The 24,096-nt window shown below is 41.9% G+C and overlaps 1 protein-coding gene across 1 annotated transcript in view; it reads left to right on the top strand.

The window, feature by feature from the left end:
- Nucleotides 1-24,096, top strand: part of LOC135542364 (receptor-type tyrosine-protein phosphatase T-like) — a 553,030-nt gene that overhangs the window by 293,332 nt on the left and 235,602 nt on the right. Inside the window, exons 10-12 of the mRNA XM_064969287.1 lie at nt 16,445-16,646; nt 18,203-18,308; nt 22,888-23,161. Coding sequence (XP_064825359.1) covers nt 16,445-16,646; nt 18,203-18,308; nt 22,888-23,161 — 582 coding nt within the window. The remainder of the gene's footprint in view (nt 1-16,444; nt 16,647-18,202; nt 18,309-22,887; nt 23,162-24,096) is intronic.

Raw genomic sequence — 24,096 nt, 5'->3', positions numbered from 1 at the left:
AGGTTTTACCCAATAGTAACTGAATGGTGAATGCTAACTGGAGTAATTTATAAGTGGATAATATGTTTCTGAACATAATTAATTAATTATCCTGAATGAATAATGATGAGTAAGAAAGTTAGAGGCTACAACAAAACTTGCTAACTTCTCAACATTACCATTAACAGGGGAAGTTTTTTTTTTTGGGGGGGGGGTATGATCATTGTGCCTCTGTAGTAACCTTATCATTCATCATTAATTCATTGATTCATGATTATCAATAATCATGGAAGCATCCACATGAATGTACTGTAGAAGTGTTCAGAAACATTTTGTATTCTTACAATTACAAGTGACTCCAAAGTGGCACAACACATTATTCACCATTCAATTCCTATTGTGCAAAACATGATCCAAAACACAACTTAAGAATGCTAACCTCCCCTGTTATTGATAATGGTGTTAGCATGTTTGGTTGTAGCCTCTAACTTTCTCACTAATCATAATTCATTATTCATTTAGGATATTTCTTAGTCATTGCATTGTCAGTATTATTTTAGAAATGTTCAGAAACATCTAATCTTCTCACTTTGAAAGAAAATTACTCCAGTCATTATTCACCATTCAGTTCCTATTGGGTAAAACATAATCCAAAACACAATCAAAATAAACTGCAAATGCATCCAACAAGTTGATAAAGTCAAACACTTGATGTAATCCACTTTTGAGCACTTTAGTGAATTTGTCCAAATACTTGTTTCTTCAAATACATAAAATGCTTTAATTCCTAAACAGTGTAACAGATATGTGTGAAAATATACTAAAATAAAAGCTGAAATGATGTACTGCCGCCTAATATGAAACATTCTATCTGAAATCTAAAATGCTGGAGTATAAAAACAAATGTAAAATGTTAGCTTCACTATCAAATATAAATGGAGGTGAGTATACCTTTCTATTTCCATTAAAGCAAACATGAAATGAGTTGCAAAAATAATAGGAAATATAGTCAAGAAATTCACAAGGTTATAAATAATTATTATAAATAATTATTTTTAATTTAAATTATAATTGTATCCTTCAAACTTTGCTTTCGTCAAATAATCTTCAATTTGCAGCAATTACAGCCTTGCAGACCTTTGGCATATTTGTCAATTTGTTGAGGTGAATCTGAAGAGATTTCACCCCATGCTTCCTGAAGCACCTCCCACAAGTTGGATTGGCTTGATGGCACTTCTTACGTACCCTACGTGTCAGGATTTGGCCAGGGTTGTTCCGGGTTTTGGTCACTAGATGCCCCCATTGTGCTTTTTGACCTTATGTTTTTTCCCTTGTTCCCCATTATTATTTGCACCTGTGCCTCGTTTTCCCTGATTGTATTTAAACCCTTAGTTTCCCTCAGTTCTGTGCTCTGTGTTTGTATGTTAGCACCCAGCCCTAGTGTTCTGTGTATTCTTGTCGATTCCGGTGGATGCTCTTGTGGAATTCTGTTTTTGTTTTTGAGTATCTCTTGAGGCTTTTTTGTGCTATTCCTACCACCTTTTGGATTTGCCATTTTTGTATTGAAGGACTTCTCCTTTTTACTTTATTAAATACACCGTCTTAAGTACTGCTGTGTCTGCCTCATCTTCTGGGTTCTGCTGACTATTTGTGGCTCAGTTGGTTAAGTGACTGTTTCTCACTCCGGAGACCCAGGTTCGTAACCGGGTCCTGACACTACGGTCAAGCACAACAGGTCAATAGGGTTGAGATCCGGTCACTGTGCTAGCCACTCCATTATAGACAGAATACCAGCTGACTGCTTCTTCCCTAAATAGTTGTTGTATAGTTTGGAGCTGTGGTTTGGGTCATTGTCCTGTTGTAGGAGGAAATTGGCTCCAATTAAGCACTGTCCACAGGCTATGGCATGGAGTTGCAAAATGGAATGATAGCCTTCCTTCTTCAAGATTCCATTTTCCCTGTACATAGCTCCCACTTTACCACCACCAAAGCACTTCCAGACCATCACATTGCCTCCACCATGACAGATGGCGTCAAGCACTCCTCTGGCATCTTTTCATTTTTTCTGCGTCTCACGAATGTTCTTCTTTGGGATCCGAACTGCTTAAATTTAGATTTGTCTGTCCATAACACTTTTTTCCAATCTTCCTCTGTCCAGTGTCTGTGTTCTTTTGCCCATATAACCTTTTATTTTTATTGGCCAGTCTGAGATATGGCTTTTTCTTTGCAACTCTGCCTAGAAGGCCAGCATCCCGGAGTCGCCTCTTCACTTTTGATATTGAGAATGGTGTTTTGCAGGTACTATTTAATGTAGCTGCCAGTTCAGGATTTGTGAGGCATCTGTTTCTCAAACTAGACACTCTAATGTACTTGTCTTCTCGCTCAGTTTTGCACCGGGTCCTCCTACTCCTCTTTCTATTCTGGTTAGAGCCTGTTTGCGCTGTTCTGTGAAGGGAGTAGTACACAGCATTGTACGAGATCTTGAGTTTCTTGGCAATTTATCACATGGAATAGCCTTCATTTCTTTGAACAAGAATAGATTGAAGAGTTCTAGAAGAAAGTTATTTGTTTCTGGACATTTTGAGCCTGTAATCGAACCCACAAATGCTGATGCTCCAGATACTACTTTAATCAGCTGTTTAATCAACAGTTTTCAGCTGTGCTAACTTAATTGCAAAATAGTTTTCTAATGATTAATTAGCCTTTTAAAATGATAAACTTGGATTAGCTAACACAACGTGCAATTGGAACACAGGAGTGATGGTTGCTGATAATGGGCCTCTGTACACCTATGTAGACTTTCCATAAAAAATCTGCCGTTTCCAGCTACAATAGTCAATAGTCACACAACATTAACAATATCTACAATGTATTTTTGATCAATTTGATGTAATTTTAAAGGACAAAAAATGTGCTTTTCTTTCAAAAACAAGGACATTTCTATGTGACCTCAAACTTTTGAATGGTAGTGTATATTGGTGAAAAGTACATTTTTAGAACAGTACTGTAAATTTACCTCTGGAAAGCCTGTATCAGGGTTATTCAAATCTGAGCCTGGATTTCTGGAGTACTGCTGGTTTTCTGTTCTATTTGATAATTAATTGCACCCACCTTGTGTCCATGGTCTAAATAATTCCCTGGATAGAGGGGTAGAATGAAAATCACCAGTGGAAATGGCTTCAATGTCCAGATTAGAATTTGTCTGGTCTATGTGGTCTTTAAAAGAAAAGAAAATGGCACCGACAGAGAGGGCTGCCTCACTTGTAATTCTTAGGAAACATTGCATTATTTAGTTTTTTTTCTGTATTATTTCTTACATCGTTAGCCCAGAAAATCTTATGTGTTATTACATACAGCCAGGAAGAACTATTGAATATCAGAGCGGCGGCAACTCACCGAGACTACCAGCATTACGACCAGGAATATGACTTTCCCGAAGCGGATCCTTTGTACGCACCACTCAGGGCAATTGATCTTATTCCAGAGGCTGACCCAAAACAACTCCGGCAGGTCAGACTTAGAAGGCGCACACACCAAATATCGCTTCTGAGTATATTACTCGCTAATTTTCAGTCCCTGGGTAACAAAGTTGGCGAGATCAGGGCAATGGTTTCTTTCCCGAGAGACATCAGGAATTGTAACATACTCTGTTTCACGGGAACATGGCTCACTCGGGATATCCCTGTCGGAGTTGGTCCAGCCATCTGGATTCTCAGTTCATCGCGCCGGGAAGAAGAAGGGTGGGGTGTGTATGTTTCATGACTAACGACTCATGGTGTAATTCTAATAACATACAGGAACTCAAGTTCTTTTGTTCACCCGACCTAGAATACCTCACAATCAAATGCCGACCGTATTATCTCCCAAGAGAATTATCTTCGGTTATTGTCCCAGCCGTGTATATCCCTAAAGCCAATACCACGACTGCCCTCAAGGAACTTCACTGGACTTGCAAACTGGAAACCATATATCCTGAGGCTGCATTTATTGTATCTGTGGACTTCAACAAAGCAAGTTTGAGGAAAAGGCTACCTAAATTCGATCAGCATATTGACTGCCCCCAACATTCAACCATTGTTATTCCAACTTCCGGCATGCATACAAGGCCCTCCCCCGCCCTCCTTTCGGCAAATCTGACCACGACTCCATTTTGCTCCTCCCTTCCTATAGGCGGAAACTCAAACAGGATGTACCCGTGCTAAGGACTATTCAACACTGGTCTGACCAATCAGAATCCATGTTTCAAGATTGTTTTGATCACGTGGCTGGGATATGTTCCGGGGAGCTTCAGAAAATAATATTGATGTATATACTGAGATGGTTACTGAGTTTATAAAGAAGTGTATAGGAGATTTTGTACCCACTGTAACTATTAAAACCTACCCTAAGCAGAAACCGTGTATGTTGGCAGCATTTACTCAACACTGAAAGCACGAACCACTGCATTTAACCATGGCAAGGTGACTGGGAATATGGCAGAATACAAACAGAGTAGTCATTCCCTCCGCAAGGCAATTAAACAGGAAAAACATCAGTATAGAGTGGAGTCAATGACTACAGACAATCTACAGACAATCACAGACTACCAAAGGAAAACCAGCCACAACGCGGACACCGACATCTTGTTTCCGAACAAGCTAAACATGTTATTTGCCTGCATTGAGGATACACAGTGCCACCAAGGTGGCCAGCTACCAAGGATTGTGGGCTTTCCTTCTCCATGGTAAGACATTTAAACGTGTTCACCCTCGCAAGGCTGGCAGCCTAAACGGCATCCTTAGCCGCATCCTCAGAGCATGCGCAGACCAGCTGGATTGTGTGTTTACGTACATATTCAATCTCTCCCTATCCCAGTCTGCTGTCCCCACATGCTTTCAAGATGGCCACCATTGTTCCCTTACCCAAGAATGCAAAGGTAACTGAACTTAATGACTATAGCCACGTAGCACTCACTTCTGTCATCATGAAGTGTTTTGAGAGACTAGTCAAGGATCATATCACCTCTACCTTACCTGTCACCCACAGACGATGAAATCGCCGTCACACTGCACACTTGCCCTATCCCATCTGGACAAGAGGAATACCTACGTAAGAATGCTGTTCATTGACTATAGCTCAGCATTCAACACCATAGTACCCTCCAAACTGGTCATTAAGCTCGAGACCCTGGGTCTCGACCCCGCCCTGTGCAACTGGGTCCTGGACTTCCTGACGGGCTGCCCCCAACATCTCCACTTCGCTGATCCTGAACACTGGGGCCCCACAAGGGTGCATGCTCAGCCCCCTCCTGTACTCCCTGTTCACCCATTACTGCATGGCCATGCACGCCTCCAACTCAATCATCAAGTTTACAGTAGTAGGCTTGATTACTAACAACGACGAGACAGCCTACAGGGAGGAGGCGAGGGCTCTGGGAGTGTGGTATCCGGAAAATAACCTCTCACTCAACGTCAACAAAGTGAAAGAGATTATAGTGGACTTCAGGAAACAGCAGAGGGAGCACCCCCCTATCCACATCAATGGGACCGAAGTGGAGAAGGTGGAATGTTTTAAGTTCCTCGACTTAAATATCACTGACAAATTGAAATGGTTCACCCACACAGACAGTGTGGTGAAGAAGGCACAACAGCCCTCCAGGACACCTACAGCACCCAATGTCACAGGAAGGCCAAAAAGATCATCAAGGACTACAACCACCCGAGCCACTGCGTGGTCACCCCATTATGATCCAGAAGGCGAGGCCAGTATAGGTGCATCAAAGCTGGGACCGAGAAACAGAAAAACAGCTTCTATCTCAAGGCCATCAAACTGTTAAATAGCCATCAATAGCACAGAGAGACTGCTGCCTACTTGAAATCATTGGCCACTTTAATAAATGGAACACTAGTCACCTTAATAATGTCACTTTAAAATAATGTTTACATATCTTGCATTACTCATCTCATATGTATACGTATACTGTATTCTATACTATCTACTGTATATTAGTCTATGCCACTCTGATGTTGCTCGTCCATATATTTAAATATTCTTAATGTCATTCCTTTACATACATTTGTGTGTATTAGGTATTTGTTAGATATTGCTGCACTGTCGGAACTATAAGCACAAGCATTTCGTTAGCACAAAACAGTTGATTTTGCATTACGAGTTCTGCCCTTCTATTCTAAGCCAACTGTGTACGTAGCAGTCGTCAAACGACAGCTCTTCTCTTGTCTCTCAATATGCAGTGCTGTACATACAAATAAAATCAATATGTGTCCAAATCCACACAGAATCTTCCTTTGTCGTCTCGCATCACTTTGTGACAGTTCTCTGGCATCAATACTTTCCCTCCCTTTTCATCTTTCCCTAGATGCACAGTACTGTAAATGTGTGCAAGCTCCCCTAGCCAATACTGTAAGGACCACTGTTACATCCAAGTCTCTTCTGTAAGAGCTGTATCCAGTTGTACCCTCATGGGATGTCGTTTGTAACATGTTAAATGCTATGTAACAGATGCTACAAAATGTAAACAGTTTGTGCCTCGTAATTAATCTGTTTCACAACAAATGGCATGCTACAAACAGCACCCCATTTGCCCCTGTTTCCCAGTGACAACGGAGAGATGGATGGACAAGCTGAGCAACTTCACACTTGCTCCACTCAATTACAGGCCTGCCTTTTAACTGTTCGCTAATGGCCTGAGTGAAGTGGATTTGCTACCTTGCCCCGAGCTGGTAGCCATATAGCAGCTGTATCACCTGCCCCTACTGCAGCTAGTCAGCCACCCCAACTCCAATGATAACGTGCCCAGGCAGACAATGTGGTTCTGCGTGGTTGGTTAGACCATGGTGCTGGTAACGCCAAGGTCGTAGGTTAAATTCCTGCAGGGATCACATACACTTCCTAAAAATGTATGCACTCACGTATTGTGAGTCACTCTGGATAAACGTGTCTTTTAAATTGTATATTCTATTACCTGTATATTATAGAGACCTATTATTTCCTCCCCACATTGTAGCCTCTCTTTCGCCAAATGCATCAGCATCATTCCCTCTTGATTTGTATCTAGTGTGACACTGAAAAGGCTTCCTATACAAGATAACTGAATGGACATGAATGGATAATGGAAGACCATTGATTGCCTTGTAGCTTTTGAAACTGTCCTCTCCTTTGTCCCCGAGGTGGAAACATTTATAGATTGATATTGCGATTGAGGCCATTGTTGCTATGGCATTTTGTAGGCTTTTCATTGATTGCGGGGGTTTTGAAGCAAATATATTAATGTCCCAACAATTGAAGTGACCATCCTGTTCTTGAATGTCCTTATTTCTAATAAAAAATAAGAAATAATATTTATTTGGTGTAGCCCATTTCAATTTGTAGGGCATACTGTATTATATAGATGTTTTATTCAGACCAAACTTGTCACTAACAAAAGTTAAAGTTGAGTAAGGAACTATGAACCAATTGAAATCTCAAACATCAAACAACAGCAGTAACGGAAACTTTCCCCAAACTCTGCCATTAAACAAAAAGACACATTGCCCTGTGTCTTTTGCTTTGATTTATGTGTGCTGCTGTTTGGTACAGCGTCCTTATTTATTGGCATCCATCTCTCGTATCGGCGACGAGTTATTCCACAGATGTAGTCTCTCCATTATCCACAGTGCAGTGCCTCAGTGGGCTTCTGCTGTTTCATTGGGCAGTAAACTACCTCTGCTTTATTACGCCTCCCTGCTGAGTATATCAACCAACGAGAAGGAGAGCCAGAGGAATACGCATTCACACACAAACTAAAGCAACAAATATTTGGGGATAATATTTTACAAGTCTGAGTAAGAGTCTCCATGAATAAATATTGATTTCAGGTATTTATTATGAGCAATGCAGTCTCACTGCAGGCCTGGCGGGTATAAAATGGAATGGTGTTGATGGCAGTAGGACTTCCTGAGTCAATGTGCTGTGTTGCTGCCTGAAATTCCACTATATATACACTGCTCAAAAAATAAAGTGAACACTTAAACAACACAATGTAACTCCAAGTCAATCACAATTCTGTGAAATCAAACTGTCCACTTAGGAAGCAACACTGATTGACAATACATTTCACATGCTGATGTGCAAATGGAATAGACAACAGGTGGAAATTATAGGCATTTAGCAAGACACCCCCAATAAAGGAGGGGTTCTGCAGGTGGGGAACACAGACCACTTCTCAGTTCCTATGCTTCCTGGCTGATATTTTGGTCACTTTTGAATGCTGGCGGTGCTTTCGCTAGTGGTATCATGAGACGGAGTCTACAACCCACACAACTGGCTCAGGTAGTGCAGCTCATCCAGGATGGCACATCAATGCAAGATGTGGCAAGAAGGTTTGCTGTGTCTGTCAGCGTAGTGTCCAGAGCATGGAGGCGCTACCAGGAGACAGACCAGTACATCAGGAGATGTGGAGGAGGCCGTAGGAGGGCAAAAACCCAGAAGCAGGACCGCTACCTCCGCCTTTGTGCAAGGAGGAGCAGGAGGAGCACTGCCAGAGTCCTGCAAAATTACTTCTAGCAGGCCACAAATGTGTATGTGTCTGCTCAAACAGTCAGAAACAGACTCCATGAGGGTGGTATGAGTGCCCAACGTCCACAGGTGGTGGTTGTGCTTACAGCCCAACACTGTGCAGGACATTTGGCATTTGTCAGAGAACACCAAGATTGGCAAATTCGCCACTGGCGCCCTGTGCTCTTCACAGACGAAAGCAGGTTCACACTGAGCACATGTGACAGACGTGACAGTCTGGAGACGCCATGGAGAACGTTCTGCTGCCTGCAACATCCTCCAGCATGACCGGTTTGGCGGTGCGTCAGTCATGGTGTGGGGTGGTATTTCTTTGGGGGGCCGCACAGCGCTCCATGTGCTCGCCAGAGATAGCCTGACTGCCATTAGGTACCGAGATGAGATCCTCAGACCCCTTGTGAGACCATATGCTGGTGCGGTTGGCCCTGGGTTCCTCCTAATGCAAGACAATGCTTGACCTCATGCGGCTGGAGTGTGTCAGCAGTTCCTGCAAGAGGAAGTTATTGATGCTATGGACTGGCCCGCCTGTTCCCCAGACCTGAATCCAATTGAGCACATCTGGGACATCATGGGGCGGCAGAGTAGCCTAGTGGTTAGATCGTTGGACTAGTAACAGAAAGGTTGCAAGTTCAAATCCCCAAGCTGACAAGGTACAAATCTGTCGTTCTGCCCCGAACAGGCAGTTAACCCACTGTTCCTAGGCCGTCATTGAAAATAAGAATTTGTTCTTAACTGACTTGCCTCGTAAAATAAAGGTAAAAAAATAAAAATAAATGTCTCACTCTATCCACCAACGCCATGTTGCACCACATACTGTCCAGGAGTTGGAGGATGCTTTAGTCCAGGTCTGGGAGGAGATCCCTCAGGAGACCATCCTCCACCTCATCTGGAGCATGCCCAGGTGTTGTAGGGAGGTCATACAGGCACATGGAGGCCACACACACTACTGAGCCTCATTTTGACTTGTTTTAAGGACATTACATCAAAGTTGGATCAGCATGCAGTGTGGTTTTCCACTTTAATTTTGAGTGTGACTCCAAATCCACACCTCCATTGATACATTTGATTTCCATTTATAATTTATGTGTGGTTTTGTTGTCAGCACATTCAACTATGTAAAGAAAAAAGTATTTAATAAGAATATTTCATTCATTTAGATCTAGGATGTGTTATTTTAGTGTTCCCTTTATTTTTATGAGCAGTGTATATCCAATGCAAGGACTGGTGACAGCAGATAGAACCTCGATGGCAATGGGGACAGTCTATTGAAGCACAACAACAAGGAAATATTTATTGCTGCCATGCATTCAATAGTGGATGCTTGTCAACTCAAACGGATGCCTTGCGAAGATAAATGCTCAGTGTTGTGAACCAGTTAACCTAAACTTTATTGCATAAATTATAGCTAGGAAAGGAATTAGGAAACCACGTCTACAGGAAGGCTCCATTTGTTTTAGTTTCAGTTCCTTTACAACTCTATATCGAGCTTGGAAATCCTGCAAGCCATTAGTGGCTTGATGAGGACTTATGCTAATCAGTCTAGATTAGCCAGCAGCCTTTAAAACACCCCCATGACGTCTGACAGATGCTGAAGTCTGACTCACCCTAGCCCACTGTCTCACACAGCCAAGGACCACCAATCACACACCCAAAGTCTATACAGCTAGAGACCCATATTCATATTGCATAATTTTGGCCCAGCTTTGTCTGGAGGTCCACAATGACATGTTTCAAAAAGGCTTATATAGGACACAACTCTGGATGACCCCGCCCACATACACAAACACACACTCCTTATAATTTCTGGGGTTTTTTGCTTTCTGGGCTTGTCTTGCCCCAACTCCTTATTTGCCTGTGGTCAGTGCAACACGGTCTCGGGACATTGCCGGATCCAGCACTTACCATGAAAGCCTTTCAAGCAGCGACTGGCCTAGCTGCCAGCAGGCACTGAGCTGTCAATTGGTTTGATTAGAATTGTATAATGGAGTTGTGATCTGTGAAACATCAGTCTAAAATGTTTTTATTGCCCACAACCCTGTAGACATCAATTTACACAAACATCAATCTCCACCGGTAAAAAAAATAAAAACAATACAGGCCATGTGTTTGGATGTTTGTGGTTATGGAAGCGCTGCCTGATTGTTTTGACGGCATCAATATTTCTGTTGTAATGTATTGCCAGTATTTCATTGCTGCGACACACAGCACTGTGGAGATAATTCAAATGGAAACGGAAACTCACTGGTAGGACCAATAGAACTGACATTGCCATTATATTCTCCTTCACTATTGCAAAACAATGCATATGCCCAAAAATGACAATATTGTGTGCTGTTGATAGAAATAATTCCTTAACTTGCAATGAAAATTAATTTGACAAAATTAGAAATATATAATGTCTAAATATTTTGCCAGGGTGAATGCTTCATGGCAGCATGTTTTTTCCATTGTTTGTAGCTACAGCTTGTTTGGCCCGTTGTGTCAAGTCCCTCTGGTTCACACTGACCATGTGTATAAAGTAGTCCATCACAACTATTTCACACTGATGATTGTCAATAGAGCCAGCTAAATTCAAGATAGCAATGTTGTTGAGAGCAGTAGCAATACTTTTGTAGTTATTCATGGCTAACGTTATATCTTTCAAAAAAAGCCACGGTAGCAAGGATTATCTACACATACTGAGCAGCTCATGTTATAGACAGAAGCGTGGTACATGGCCAACCAATCAGAACTCATCTCTCGGCATGTCCAGCCCATCCATTATCTCAGCCAATCATGGCTAGCAAGAAAGTTCCTGTTTTTGTCAGTGGCAAAACCAACTAGGCTCGAAATTGAACAACTGTATTCGTATTTACAGATGGAATAGAAGTTTGTTATTAAGGCACATGAAAGTTCACATGCTCCAGATATAACGGGTTTCTTCTACCTCCTTCTCTGACGAAGAGGTGGAATAAGGATCGGACCAAAATGCAGCGTGATTCGTTCGATACATCTTTAATGATGAAAAAACACGAACAATACAAAACAACAAACGTCGAAAACCGAAACAGCCCTGACTGGTGTAACAAACACAAAGACAGGAACAATCACCCACAAACACACAGTGAAACCCAGGCTACCTAAATATGGTTCCCAATCAGTGACAACGATAATCACCTGACTCTGATTGAGAACCGCCTCAGGCAGCCATAGACTAATCTATACACCTCACACAACCCCAAGATGAAACACACTACAAATAAACCCATGTCACACCCTGGCCTGACTCAATAATTGAAGATAATATAATAAATATAGACCAGGGCGTGACAGAACCCCCCCTAAGGTGCGGACTCCCGGACGCACATCAAAACAATAGGGAGGGTCCGGGTGGGCGCCTGTCCATGGCGGCGGCTCCGGCTCGGACGTGGAACCCACTCTATGAATGTCTTAGTCCCCCCTCCTCGCGTCCTAGGATTGTCCACCATCGCCGCCAACCATGGCCTAGTAGTCCTCACCCAGAACCCCACTGGACTGAGGAGCAGCTCGGGACAGAGGGGCAGCTCAGGACAGGAAGGCAGCTCGGGACAGAGGAGCAGCTCTGGACAGAGGGGCAGCTCGGGACAGAGGGGCAGCTCGGGACAGAGGAAGCCCAGCACTGAGAGGAAGCCCAGCACTGAGAGGAAGCCCAGCCAGGCAGTTGAATCCGGCAGATCCTGGCTGGCTGGCAGTTCTGGCAGATCCTGGCTGACTGGCGGATCTGGAAGAGTCTGGTTGACTAGCGGATCTGGAAGAGTCTGGTTGACTAGCAGATCTGGAAGAGTCTGGTTGACTGGCAGATCTGGAAGAGTTTGGTTGACTGGCAGATCTGGAAGAGTTTGGTTGACTGGCAGATCTGGAAGAGTCTGGCTGACTGGCAGATCTGGAAGAGTCTGGCTGACTGGCAGATCTGGAAGAGTCTGGCAGACTGGCAGATCTGGAAGAGTCTGGCTGACTGGCAGATCTGGAAGAGTCTGGATGACTGGCAGATCTGGAAGAGTCTGGCTGACTGGCAGATCTGGAAGAGTCTAGTTGACTGGCGGAACCTGGCAGACTGACGGCTCTGGCTGCTTCATGCTGACTGACGGCTCTGGCTGTTCCATGCTGACTGGCGGCTCTGGCTGCTCCATGCAGATTGACAGCTCTGGCGGCTTCTTGCAGACTGACAGCTCTGGCTGCTCCATGCAGACTAACAGCTCTGGCAGCTCCTTGCAGACTGGCAGCTCCTTGCAGACTGGCAACTCCTTGCAGACTGGCAACTCCTTGCAGACTGGCAACTCCTTGCAGACTGGCAGCTCCTTGCAGACTGGCAGCTCCATGCAGACTGGCAGCTCCATGCAGACTGGCAGCTCCATACAGACTGGCAGCTCCATGCAGACTGGCAGCTCTGGCTGCTCCAAACAGACTGGAGGCTCCAGCAGCACAGGAGAGTTGGAAGGCTCCGGCAGCGCTAAACCGGCGGGAGACTCCAGCAGCGCTGTAGAGGAGGAAGGCTTTGACAGCGCTGAACAGGCGGGAGGCTCCAGCAGCGCAGGAGAGGCGAGGCGCACTGTAGGCCTGATGCGTGGTGCTGGCACTGATGGTACTGACCCGACGACACGCACAGGAAGCCTGGTGCAGGGAGCTGCCACCGGAGGGCTGGTGTGTGGAGGTGGCACAGGATGGGCTAGACCGTGAAGGCGTACTGGAGATCTTGAGAGCAGTGTTGGCACAGGACGTGCAAGGCTAGGGATGTGCACAGGAGGCCTGGTGTGTGAGGCTGGCACCAACTTCACCAGCCGACTAACACGCACCTCAGGACGAGTATTGAGCGCTGACCCAGGTGCCATCAAATCCCTGACACGTTCCGTCGGGCGAATTCCATGCAAAAAGCACCAACACAGCAACTCCCTCATTTCTCTCTCCTCCAATTTCCCCATTAACTCCTTCACAGTCTCTGCTTCGCTCACCTCCAACACCGGTTCTGGTCTCCTCCTTGGCTCCTCACGATAAACAGGGAGAGTGGGCTCAGGTCTGACTCCTGACTCTGCCACACTCTCCCTGAGCCCCCACCCAATAAATTTTTGGGGCTGACTCTCGGGCTTCCATCCGCGTCGCCGCGCTGCCTCCTCATACCAGCGCCTCTCAGCTCTCTCCGCCTCCAGTTCTTCTTTGGGGCGGCGATATTCCCCAGGCTGATCCCAGGGTCCTTCTCCGAACAATTTCTCCTCCCAAGTCCAGAAGTCCTGTGATCGCTGTTGCTGCCTTTGTTGCTTCTCCTGTGGCTCCTGCCCGTTGACACGTTGCTTGGTCCGTTTGTGTTGGGTGATTCTGTAACGGGTTTCTTCTACTTCCTTCTCTGACGAAGAGGTGGAATAAGGATCGGACCAAAATGCAGCGTGATTCGTTCGATACATCTTTAATGATGAAAGAACACGAACAATACAAAACAACAAACGTTGAAAACCGAAACAGCCCTGACTGGTGTAACAAACACAGAGACAGGAACAATCACCCACAAACACACAGTGAAACCCAGGCTACCTAAATATGGTTCCCAATCAGAGACAACGATAATCACCTGACTCTGATTGAGAACCACCTAGACTAATCTATACACCCCACACAACCCCAAGACGAAACACACTACAAATAAACCCATGTCACACCCTGGCCTGACTCAATAAATGAAGATAACATAATAAATATAGACCAGGGCGTGACACCAGAAGGCATTTCTGACAAAAAATGCATTTTTGATTAAAACGCCCTTTTGAAGTTGTGACATGCGACATACGCCTAGCTTCTTGAAACATTTATGTAAATTCTAGGGACACAACTTTGGTATGAACCAACTGTGTTTAATGCCTTTGAAGGCTATTATTGAAATGGTCTGTTATTAGTGCTTATATGAATTTTTATAATGCACTATACTGCATGATAGAATGCCATTTAAATACATTTTGTTCATATGATATAGAGTGGGTTGCACCAACATGGATTAAATTAATCTAGGATTAGAGCTCATCTAGGTTTTGTAAATGTAGGTTTATAATTAATCAGAGATCTGTTGCACCACTTAATTTTGAATCTGGATCAGTAAATCTATGATTTTCACTTTTAAACTATGATTAGTGACATGTTACACCAATATATGAGGTATTTCACGAGTTGAAACGAAGTTGCTAGCCTATTTGACAAATGAGGCCACAAAGTAATAGCAATATAGCACTACTGCAACTCCATTGTGAAAAGGTCTTATGGGTTGGCCGATTTGAAATAAAATCTGTTATTTGCCAGTAGTAGTCGTTCTTTAGCTAACGTTAGCTACTGTAGCTAGCTAGTTTATGAACCAAGCTAGTTAGCATAAAATATAACGTGTTATTGTCATTACGTAACGTTATTTAGCCCTTTATTATTTGTTTGCGAGCCAACTGATCATTGTATGTCAAAGAAGTTCAAATTTCTCTGCTTATGAAAAAAAACTATTGTTGGAGCTGATGGGCGAATTTACTAAGATAGAGGATAAAAAGACTCAACTTGACTTTCAAAAAGATTGAAGACCCCATGGCCATATTATGCAACAGATTTAATGGATTGACACGGATTTAAGAGAAGAGGGACCCAAATCGGATGAAGGCGTGCTGGAAAAATTTCAAAGAGAATGCCAAAGAGGATGCGGCAGAGGTGAGGCAGGCAGTCTATTGCCCCTAGTACACCTAATAATCTAGCTCTCCTGTAAAATCCAGCAGCTGTTTCCTCTGTAGGATTCAACCGTATGTACTGATTCGGCAGACCAGCAATACCACTGGACACTTGGACTACAATCCTGCAGATGGTTGACTTGTGGAGTCCAAAAATATCCCCATCCACCATCTGGAAACATCCAATTGCGTAGAACTGTAGGGCCAACAGGAGCTGAAGTAGTGGGGGTACAGCCACGTTCCTATCCCTCCAAAGCTTAATGGATTGTGCAACCTTCCTTCCCAGTTGCATTACAGAGTCTTTGGAGAGGTGGTATCTCCTTGAAAACTCAGCATTATCATAAAACGCAGGATTCAAATTGTCTCTAATTATTATGTGAGGAACTGTAGTTTTGGTTTCTCCACAGATATGCTGCCATTTATCAGTTAAACGACCTCAAGTGGCAGTTCAGAATTAACCTCCAATCTAAGTTTATATAAAAAAGGTTTAAAGTGAAAACTAAACTTAGATAAATGTATTTTTCTTAAGTAATTTACACCTCTGATTAAATCCATCCTCTAATCTAAATGTAGTTGTTTTTAGGGGTATCTGTACTTTACTATTTGTATTTTTGACTACTTTTACTTCACTACATTCCTGAAGAAAATGATCCTTTTTACTCCATAGATTTTCCCTGACCCACAAAAGTGCTTGTTGCATTTTGAATGCTTTTAGCAGGACAGGAAGTGGTCTAATTCGCACACTTATGAAGAGAACATCCCTGGTCATCCCTACTGCCTCTGATCTGGAGGACTCACTAAACACAAATGCTTTGTTTTTAAATTGTGTCTGAGTGTTGGAGTGTGACCCTGGCTTTCTGTAAGAAAAAAAAAAATTGTACCGTCAGGTTTGCTTAATTCTTTTAAATTATTTGTACTTTTACGTTTACTTTTGATATTTAAGTATATTTAAAACCAAATACTTTTAAACTTCTACTTAAGTAGTATTTTACTGGGTGACTTTCACTTTTACTTGAGTCATTTTCTAATAAGGTATCTTTACTTTTTTCAAGTATGAAAATTGAGTACTTTTTGAACTAGGATTAATTGAACTATGTTTAACATTTGGTGCAACAAGATTAATATATAAACCCTTGATTTAACCCAGTTTAAGAGTTACTCCATGTTGCTGCAACCCACCCATAGTGTTACCCTTTTCCTCTCTGCTCTTACAGATCACCTATAAGGCTCTGAGCTCCTTGGACCCCAGTGCAGACCTGACCACCCAGCGCGGCAGGGTGTTCAAGCTACGCAACGAGACCCATCACCTGTTTGTGGGGCTCTACCCGGGCACCACCTACTTTTTCACCCTCAAAGCCAGCACCAACAAAGGTTTTGGACCCCCTGTTACCACCCGTATCGCCACCAAGATAGCAGGTGAGTGAGACCTGTTCAGAGCAGATAGTCTTAATAGTGGTGTTACGTTGGTATCAGAAGTTCACATACATGCAACAGCAAGCACTACTGTAACGATGTACGCTGAGAGCCGGGAAGCAAGTTCAATTTGTTTTAATAAATAAATAATGTTTTAATAAATAAACACAACTAAATACAAAACAAGAAACACAAATAACGCACAGACATGACACTGGAACAGAAACAGGAACAATGATGACATGGGAGGAAACAAAAGGGAGTGACGTATAAAGGGCAGGTAATCAAGGAGGTGGTGGAGTCCAGGTGAGTGTCATTATGTGCAAATGTGCATAACGCTTGTGACAGGTGTGCGCCATAATGAGCAGCCTGGTGACCGAGAGGCCGGTGAGGGAGCACAGATGACAACTACAACATAAATTACGTGCACCATTGTACCGTAGCAGTTTTGTTCTCCTTTTTCCTTTTGTATGTTGTATGAAAGTAAAAAACAAACACTGTGACATTGTAAAATGCTAAGTTTTCAAAAAAATACCCTTTAGAACAAGGCTCGAACACCTGACTAAGACTTGTAAGGCCAGTATATTATTGTTAATTTTTTTAAATGGATACACCTCAGTAAAACAGTGACCTTTCAAATGTCTATATAGGGATTACATGCTGGGAATGATTCATAAAGTAGAGTGAGTCTCACTGTAGAAATTAAGCTAGAGTAGAATAATATATTTATACTCTGAGTTAAACCAAGTTGGGGATGAAGAAAATTGCGTGGTTGGCACGTTATTGACACACCAATTTAATGCTGTTGCTGACAGTCAAAATATCACTGGAATAACAACGTACCCCACATACAGTACACCGAATGTAGCAATCAAACATTGTTCATCATTGTGCACAATTCATTTGAACCATGTCATTCCTGACATTCATAGATAGAAATGGTGTAACACAAGCATGAAGGATTTGTCTTCTTATCTCTGAAAGTAAACATTCCCTGTCTCAGTTGTCAGTCATCCAATAGACTAGAGCCTTGACGGCCTGGAGCATCAACACCTTTCTCTTTGATTCCTGAACGAATTGGCATTTCTAATTCCAGACTTGGTTTATCTAATCAATGTTGTCCAATGAATGTTTTGGAGATAATGAAGACGTGACATTTTAAAGAGATGGCACTATCGTGACGTGTATAGGGCAAGGCTTTCACACCAACATGCTTGTGTTAGGATACATCTTTAAAAAGGTCAATCTTTAGCAATGGCTTTATGGGCAATATTGACTTAGGCCAATTTGATAGTCTATTTACTGTTACTGTATGCCATACTCCGTTCTGGATTAGCTTCAGCAATCACAGGGCTAAATCCATTATTGCCGTGATGTGAGGGGACCAAGTGCATTTTAAAGATAGGAATTCAACAGGGTTTTGTTCATTAAGAAACAAAAGTAACTAAAACAGACTCAATCATATTAGTCTTTTGTGGCATAACATTTAAAAACTGCTCCGTGGCATGCCCTAATGAACACTTACTTGATCTCATCCCCTCTGAATCTATCCCCACCAGCCCCATCGATGCCGGAATACGAGACAGACACGCCCCCTCTGAACGAGACGGACACCACCATCACAGTTCTGCTGAAGCCTGCCCAGTCCAGAGGGGCTCCCGTCAGGTACCACACTATGACATCACTTCCTGTCAAAGGTTACATGTCCAAGTGTCTCTATTTTCGAAGTGGTAACTTCATCTTAGTCTGCATCAAATGTGAAAACTCTGGCATAAAGCCTAACTCACACAATTTTTAGCATGGCATTATGGAGGTGTCAGATTTGCAAAATAATGGTGTGTGGAAAGAATTTATATTAAATTGTAAATATTGATTGTTTTAACTGCTTATCTGCACACTAAGAAATTAATTTGTTCATACACAACACATGACAGTGCAGTTAACGCTTAGGCCGAATTGCACAGGTTTTTACTAAAGTGTTACCCCTTTCTTTCTCAAAAAAGACAAGTTATAAGCACAGAATCCAATTCATATTTATCTCGACCTTGAAATGGTTCACCGAAGTCCACAGAATCTCCTAAATTAAAAACGGAATTATTGTTCTTCCTGTGGGTGTTTTGAGGTATTAGAAGCAGTCATTCATATAAGTGCAATTTGTATGCAAAATGCATTAAGGGGATCAAGTTCAATTTGTATTGTAGTTGGCAGAGCAACACAGTTCTTTTAAAAGTTTCATCGCATTTAGTTCCAGTTTTGAAAACATTGCCTTAACAAAACAGACACGACATCCTCACTTATGCCAATTCAAGACTACTGGCCGTTGGCTTGGAACAACAGCTTAACCGCTTTAGGAACATCAATCGCAAGCAGTTTGTTGACATTCATGAAAATATGGTTAGTGTGTGCATATTGAAATAGGACATTTTATGCTCAACCTAACAACTCAGAAGGAAACTATTTCCCAGTGTTAACCGAATCCCTCAATTGCCCTTACGGGCTAACATTTGGTCAGAAAGAAAATGTTTATGTACTTGCTTTTGGGCTAACAATATTTCCAGGCCTTTGTGTAGAATTATAGAATTGAAATATCTGAAGGGAATAATACACTTGTGAAATTGCTAAATAGGAATTTAAATCCAAGTGGGTATTTACAGTATTCTGTAATATAATATACATGCTATATTACATTTTCTGATTCATCAACTACTAAATCCTTTCGTAAAACACTTCAAATATGCCCGAGTGCATAAGGTTCATTGCCATGTTTCAAATCACATTTTATTTGTCACATACACCGAATTCAATGGGTGTTAACTTGCTTACGATCTCTTCACAACGATGCAGAGTTAAAAAATTATACTTAAAAGAAAAATAGTAACAGGAGAGGAATAAAATACACAAGAATGGAGCTATATACAGGGGGTACCAGTACCAGATCAATGTGCAGAGGTATGAGGTATTTGAGGCAGATATGTACATGAAGGCAGGTTAGTTACTAGGCATCAGGATAGATAATAATAAGGTATTTGAGATAGATATGTATATAAAGGCTGGGTAAAGTGACAAGGCATCAGGATAGATAATAATAAGGTATTTGAGGTAGATATGTACATAAAGGCTGGGTAAATTGACTAGGCATCAGGATAGATCATAATAAGGTATTTGAGGTAGATATGTACATAAAGGCTGGGTAAATTGACTAGGCATCAGGATAGATCATAATAAGGTATTTGAGGTAAATATGTACATGAAGGCTGGGTAAAGTGACTAGGCATCAGGATAGATAATAATAAGAGTATGTGAGTGAGTGTATATATAGTCTCGTGAGTGTGCATAGAGTCAGTGCAAGATAGAGTTAGTGCAGATAAATGTTGTTTTATGTTGAAAACAAGCCATTACTTTGGTAATGACGATAGCCTACATTTCACATACTGTACAGATAATGCTTTAAAAGTATAATGGTCTCTAGAACATAAAAGCTTTGCTTTAATGAAAATGTTTACCAAAAAAGCTCATGACAAGATCATCCGGGCTGTTGTTACATCCATCCTGCACATATGGATGCAACTAAGCCTTTTTTCCAATGCACTTGTTTGGTCTCTGAAAGCCATTAGTTTGAAATTTATATTTTCTGTCAGAGAAACGTCCACGCTCCTTTGGTCATCAGCAATTATCCCATATGAAAGATGCCAAATTAGAGGCTAGGATAATTTGCCCTAGTCCTTCACTGAAACATACATTTCCCTAATTGCATATAATTGTGAAGTGTGTTCTTGGCATAGATGGACATAATTGCGGACAACCACTATAGCGCCCCAGGGCTCAAAAGAAGTCCTTATCCATTCATGAACCCCAGAGCAGAAACAAACCCTCCACTCATTATCTTCCTCTCCATTGACAGGGCCTTTCAAAAAAGGCCAGTTTAAAGACCACTCCCTCTGGCTCCTCACTTCTAATTAGGGGTAGATTTCCCTCTACTGGTCCCTCACAGAAATGACTGCCCAATAGAAGTGCTCCCCCCAGACAAGTCTGTATATATATGTTGGTTTCTATTCTAAATTTAAAATAAATAACATATCCTTTTCCACGGAGTTACCTTTATTGTCCAAAAGGTCACCAAACATTATATATTTTTTGGTTAAAAGTCCACATCTTCAGCAGGTGATGTAATTCACACTGGAGATATGAACGTACTAATCGCAAAGCAAATTGAAAGTTTGAAATGTGGTAAATTTGGAGTGGTATGAATAGTTGATTGGAGCTTAAGAGAGAGCAGCAGTAAGACTCTCTGCTCAGATAAACTTTGTATATAGTTTTAAACTGACCCGACACAGACAACAAACCCATTCTGAATGTAAAACAAAATGTATATATTCAGACATTAGGTAGTTCCTTATTAAATTCAATTGTTTTTATTAATTAATTTTTAAATCAATATTTAACTAATTTCTTATGGAACCTTGGGTCAAGTTAAGGGCCGTATGTATCAATTGTCTTAGGGTAGGAGTGCTAACACAGAATCAGGTACCCCATTACCATGTTATCTTACTCATTGTGTTCTAAAAGACCAAACTGATCCTAGATCAGCACTACTACTCTGAGACGCTTCATACAGTGCCTTCAGAAAGTATCCACCACCCTTGACTTTTTCCACATTTTGTTGTGTTACAGCCTGAATTTAAAATGTATTAAATTGAGATTTTGTGTCACACACATACAATATCCTTCAATGTCAATTTGGAATTATGTTTTTTGTAATTTTTACAAATTAATTCAAATGAAAAGATTAAATGTCTTGAGTCAATAAGTATTCAAGCCTTTTGTTATTGCACGCCATGACAAGATGAATGGTGCACTGTGTGCAATAATAGTGTTTAAGAAGATATTTTTAATGACTCATCTCTGTACCCCACACATACAATTAGCTCTAAAGTCCCTCAATCTAGCAGTGAATTTCAATCACAGATTCAACAACAAAAAACAGGGAGGTTTTCCAATGCCTCGCAAAGATGGGTGAAAATTTTTAAAGCAGACATTGAATAGCCGTTTGAGCATGGTGAAGTTATTAATTAGACTTTGGTTTGTGAATCAATACACCCAGTCACTACAATGCTACAAGCGTCCTTCCTAACTCGGTTGCCAGAGAGGAAGGAAACCGCTCAGGGTTTTCACTATGAGGCTATGGTGAAGTTATTAATTACACTTTGGATGGTGTATCAATACACCCAATCACTACAAAGTTACATGCGTCCTTCCTAACTCAGTTACCAGAGAGGAAGGAAACTGCTCAGTGTTTTCACTTTAAAACAGTTTTAGAGTTTAATGGCTGTGATAGGAGACAATGGATCAACACCATTGTGGTTACTCCACAATACAAACCTAAATAACACACTGAAAATAATGAAACCTGTACAGAATACAAATATTCAAAAAAATGCATCATGTTTGAAATAAGGCGCTAAATTAAAACTGGAAAAATGTGGCAAAGAAATTAACTTTATGTCCTGAATAAAAAGTGTTATATTTGGGGCAAATCCAACACCACATATCACTGAATACCACTCTTCAAATTGTCAAGCATTTTTGTGACTTCATCATATTGCTATGCTCATCATCGGCAAGGACTAGTTTTTTTAGGATAAAAAGAAATGGAATAGACCATAGGCAAAATCCCAGAAGGAAACCTGGTTCAGTTTGCTTTCCAACAGACACTGGGAGAGAAATTCCCCTTTCAGCAGGACAATAACCTGAAACACAATGCCAAATATACACTGGAGTTGCATACCAAGACGACATTGAATGTTCCTGAGTGGCTTAGCTACAGTTTTGTAAAAAAAAAAAGAAATGTCTTGAAAATCCACGACATGACTTAAAAATGGCTGAATAATGTGAATAATGTGCAAATATTGTACAATTCAGGTGTGCAAAGCTCTTACAGACTTCCCCAAAAAGTATCACAGCTGTAATCACTGCCAAGGTGATTCTAACATGTTTTGACCAAGATATATTACTGTTTCCTTTTTCTTTTTCTTACATTTTTTCAAATGTTAGAATTTTGCTTCCAATTTCACATTACATAGAATTTTGTGTAGATCGTTGTCAAAAAATGACAATTAAATAAATGTTAATCCCACCTTGTAACACAACAAAATGTGGAAAAAGTCAAGCAGCGTGAATACTTTCTAAAGGCACTGGTCAGACCTCTGATGATGACCCTTGGCCTTTGCCCTATGTTCCTCCTCAGTGTCTACCAGCTGGTGGTGAAAGAGGAACGCAAGCAGAAGGTGCGGCGGGCAGCCGACGCGCAGGAGTGCTTCCCCGTCCCCGTCAGCTTCAAGAATGCCTCCATCTTGGATTCGCCTCACTACTTTGCGGCGGAGCTCCCGCCCACCTACCTGACTGTGGTTCAGCCCTTCACCGTAGGCGACAACAAGACCTACAACGGCTACTGGAACCCCCCCCTCTCTTCGTCCAAGAGCTACAGCATTTACTTCCAAGCCCTGAGCAAAGCCAATGGGGTGAGCTGTCATACCTCCTTTTAATTAAGATCCATCACTGTTCAATGTCCATCGCTGTTGTATGTTGTGATACAGATTACGGTTGTCATGCTACCAGTATCACCATACTCAGGAGTATCATGACAAGAAAACAAAACATGAAGCAGACTTAATTTTGAGAGAAAAACAGTCATTTTGTGAACAAACAGCCTTACTGTCACATTTACATAAAGCAGGTTTTTAAAAGACTAAAGAGTTTAGTCTGCTTTGTGTTATCCCTCTTTGCCATAACACATTTAGTATTGTAGTATCATGATAATGGTATTGTGACAACCCTAATCTTTTTCAATGGAATGTCTTTGTTCAGCCTTTTAGTGAATAATGAAAGACCACATTTTTCCCACGCTATCTTGAATCATATCAAGTTCAGTTTTTGAAGGTGTAATTTACTACGGGGTGCATGCTCCCCCTATTTCTGGTTTGAAGTACAACTAAGTTGATTTATGATCTAGTAATACATACCTATCAGCCAATTGAATGTACAGTAAAATTGCAAAAGGGATGTGTCACATGCTGGAGAGACGAAGCAGGTACGGGGAGTCAAACATTTAATAAAGAACGGACATGGAACGAGACCGGAACAGCACCAGCAAACTAGTAAACACAGACAAAAACAATCAATGCAGCAGCGGGGAATAGAGCAGGGAACAGAGCTGGGGAACTGACAAATATAGGGGAGGTAATAAACAGGTGATGATTGAGTCTAGGTGAGTCCAATATCGCTGATGTGCGTGACGAGGGAACGCAGGTGTGCGTAATAGACGGCAGGAGTACGTGATGCAGGGCAGCCTGGCCCCCTCAAGCGCCAGGAGGAGGTAGAGCGGGAGCAGACGTGACAGGATGTACATTAGCATTTGCCTGTTCTTCTTTGTTTGCCAAATCGCAAACAGTATGCA

Source organism: Oncorhynchus masou, chromosome 6 (assembly GCF_036934945.1).
Source record: "Oncorhynchus masou masou isolate Uvic2021 chromosome 6, UVic_Omas_1.1, whole genome shotgun sequence".
In the NCBI taxonomy this organism is placed as follows: domain Eukaryota; kingdom Metazoa; phylum Chordata; class Actinopteri; order Salmoniformes; family Salmonidae; genus Oncorhynchus; species Oncorhynchus masou.
The sequence above is the reverse complement of the archived record's forward strand: the minus strand, read 5'-3'. Positions and strand labels throughout refer to the sequence as shown.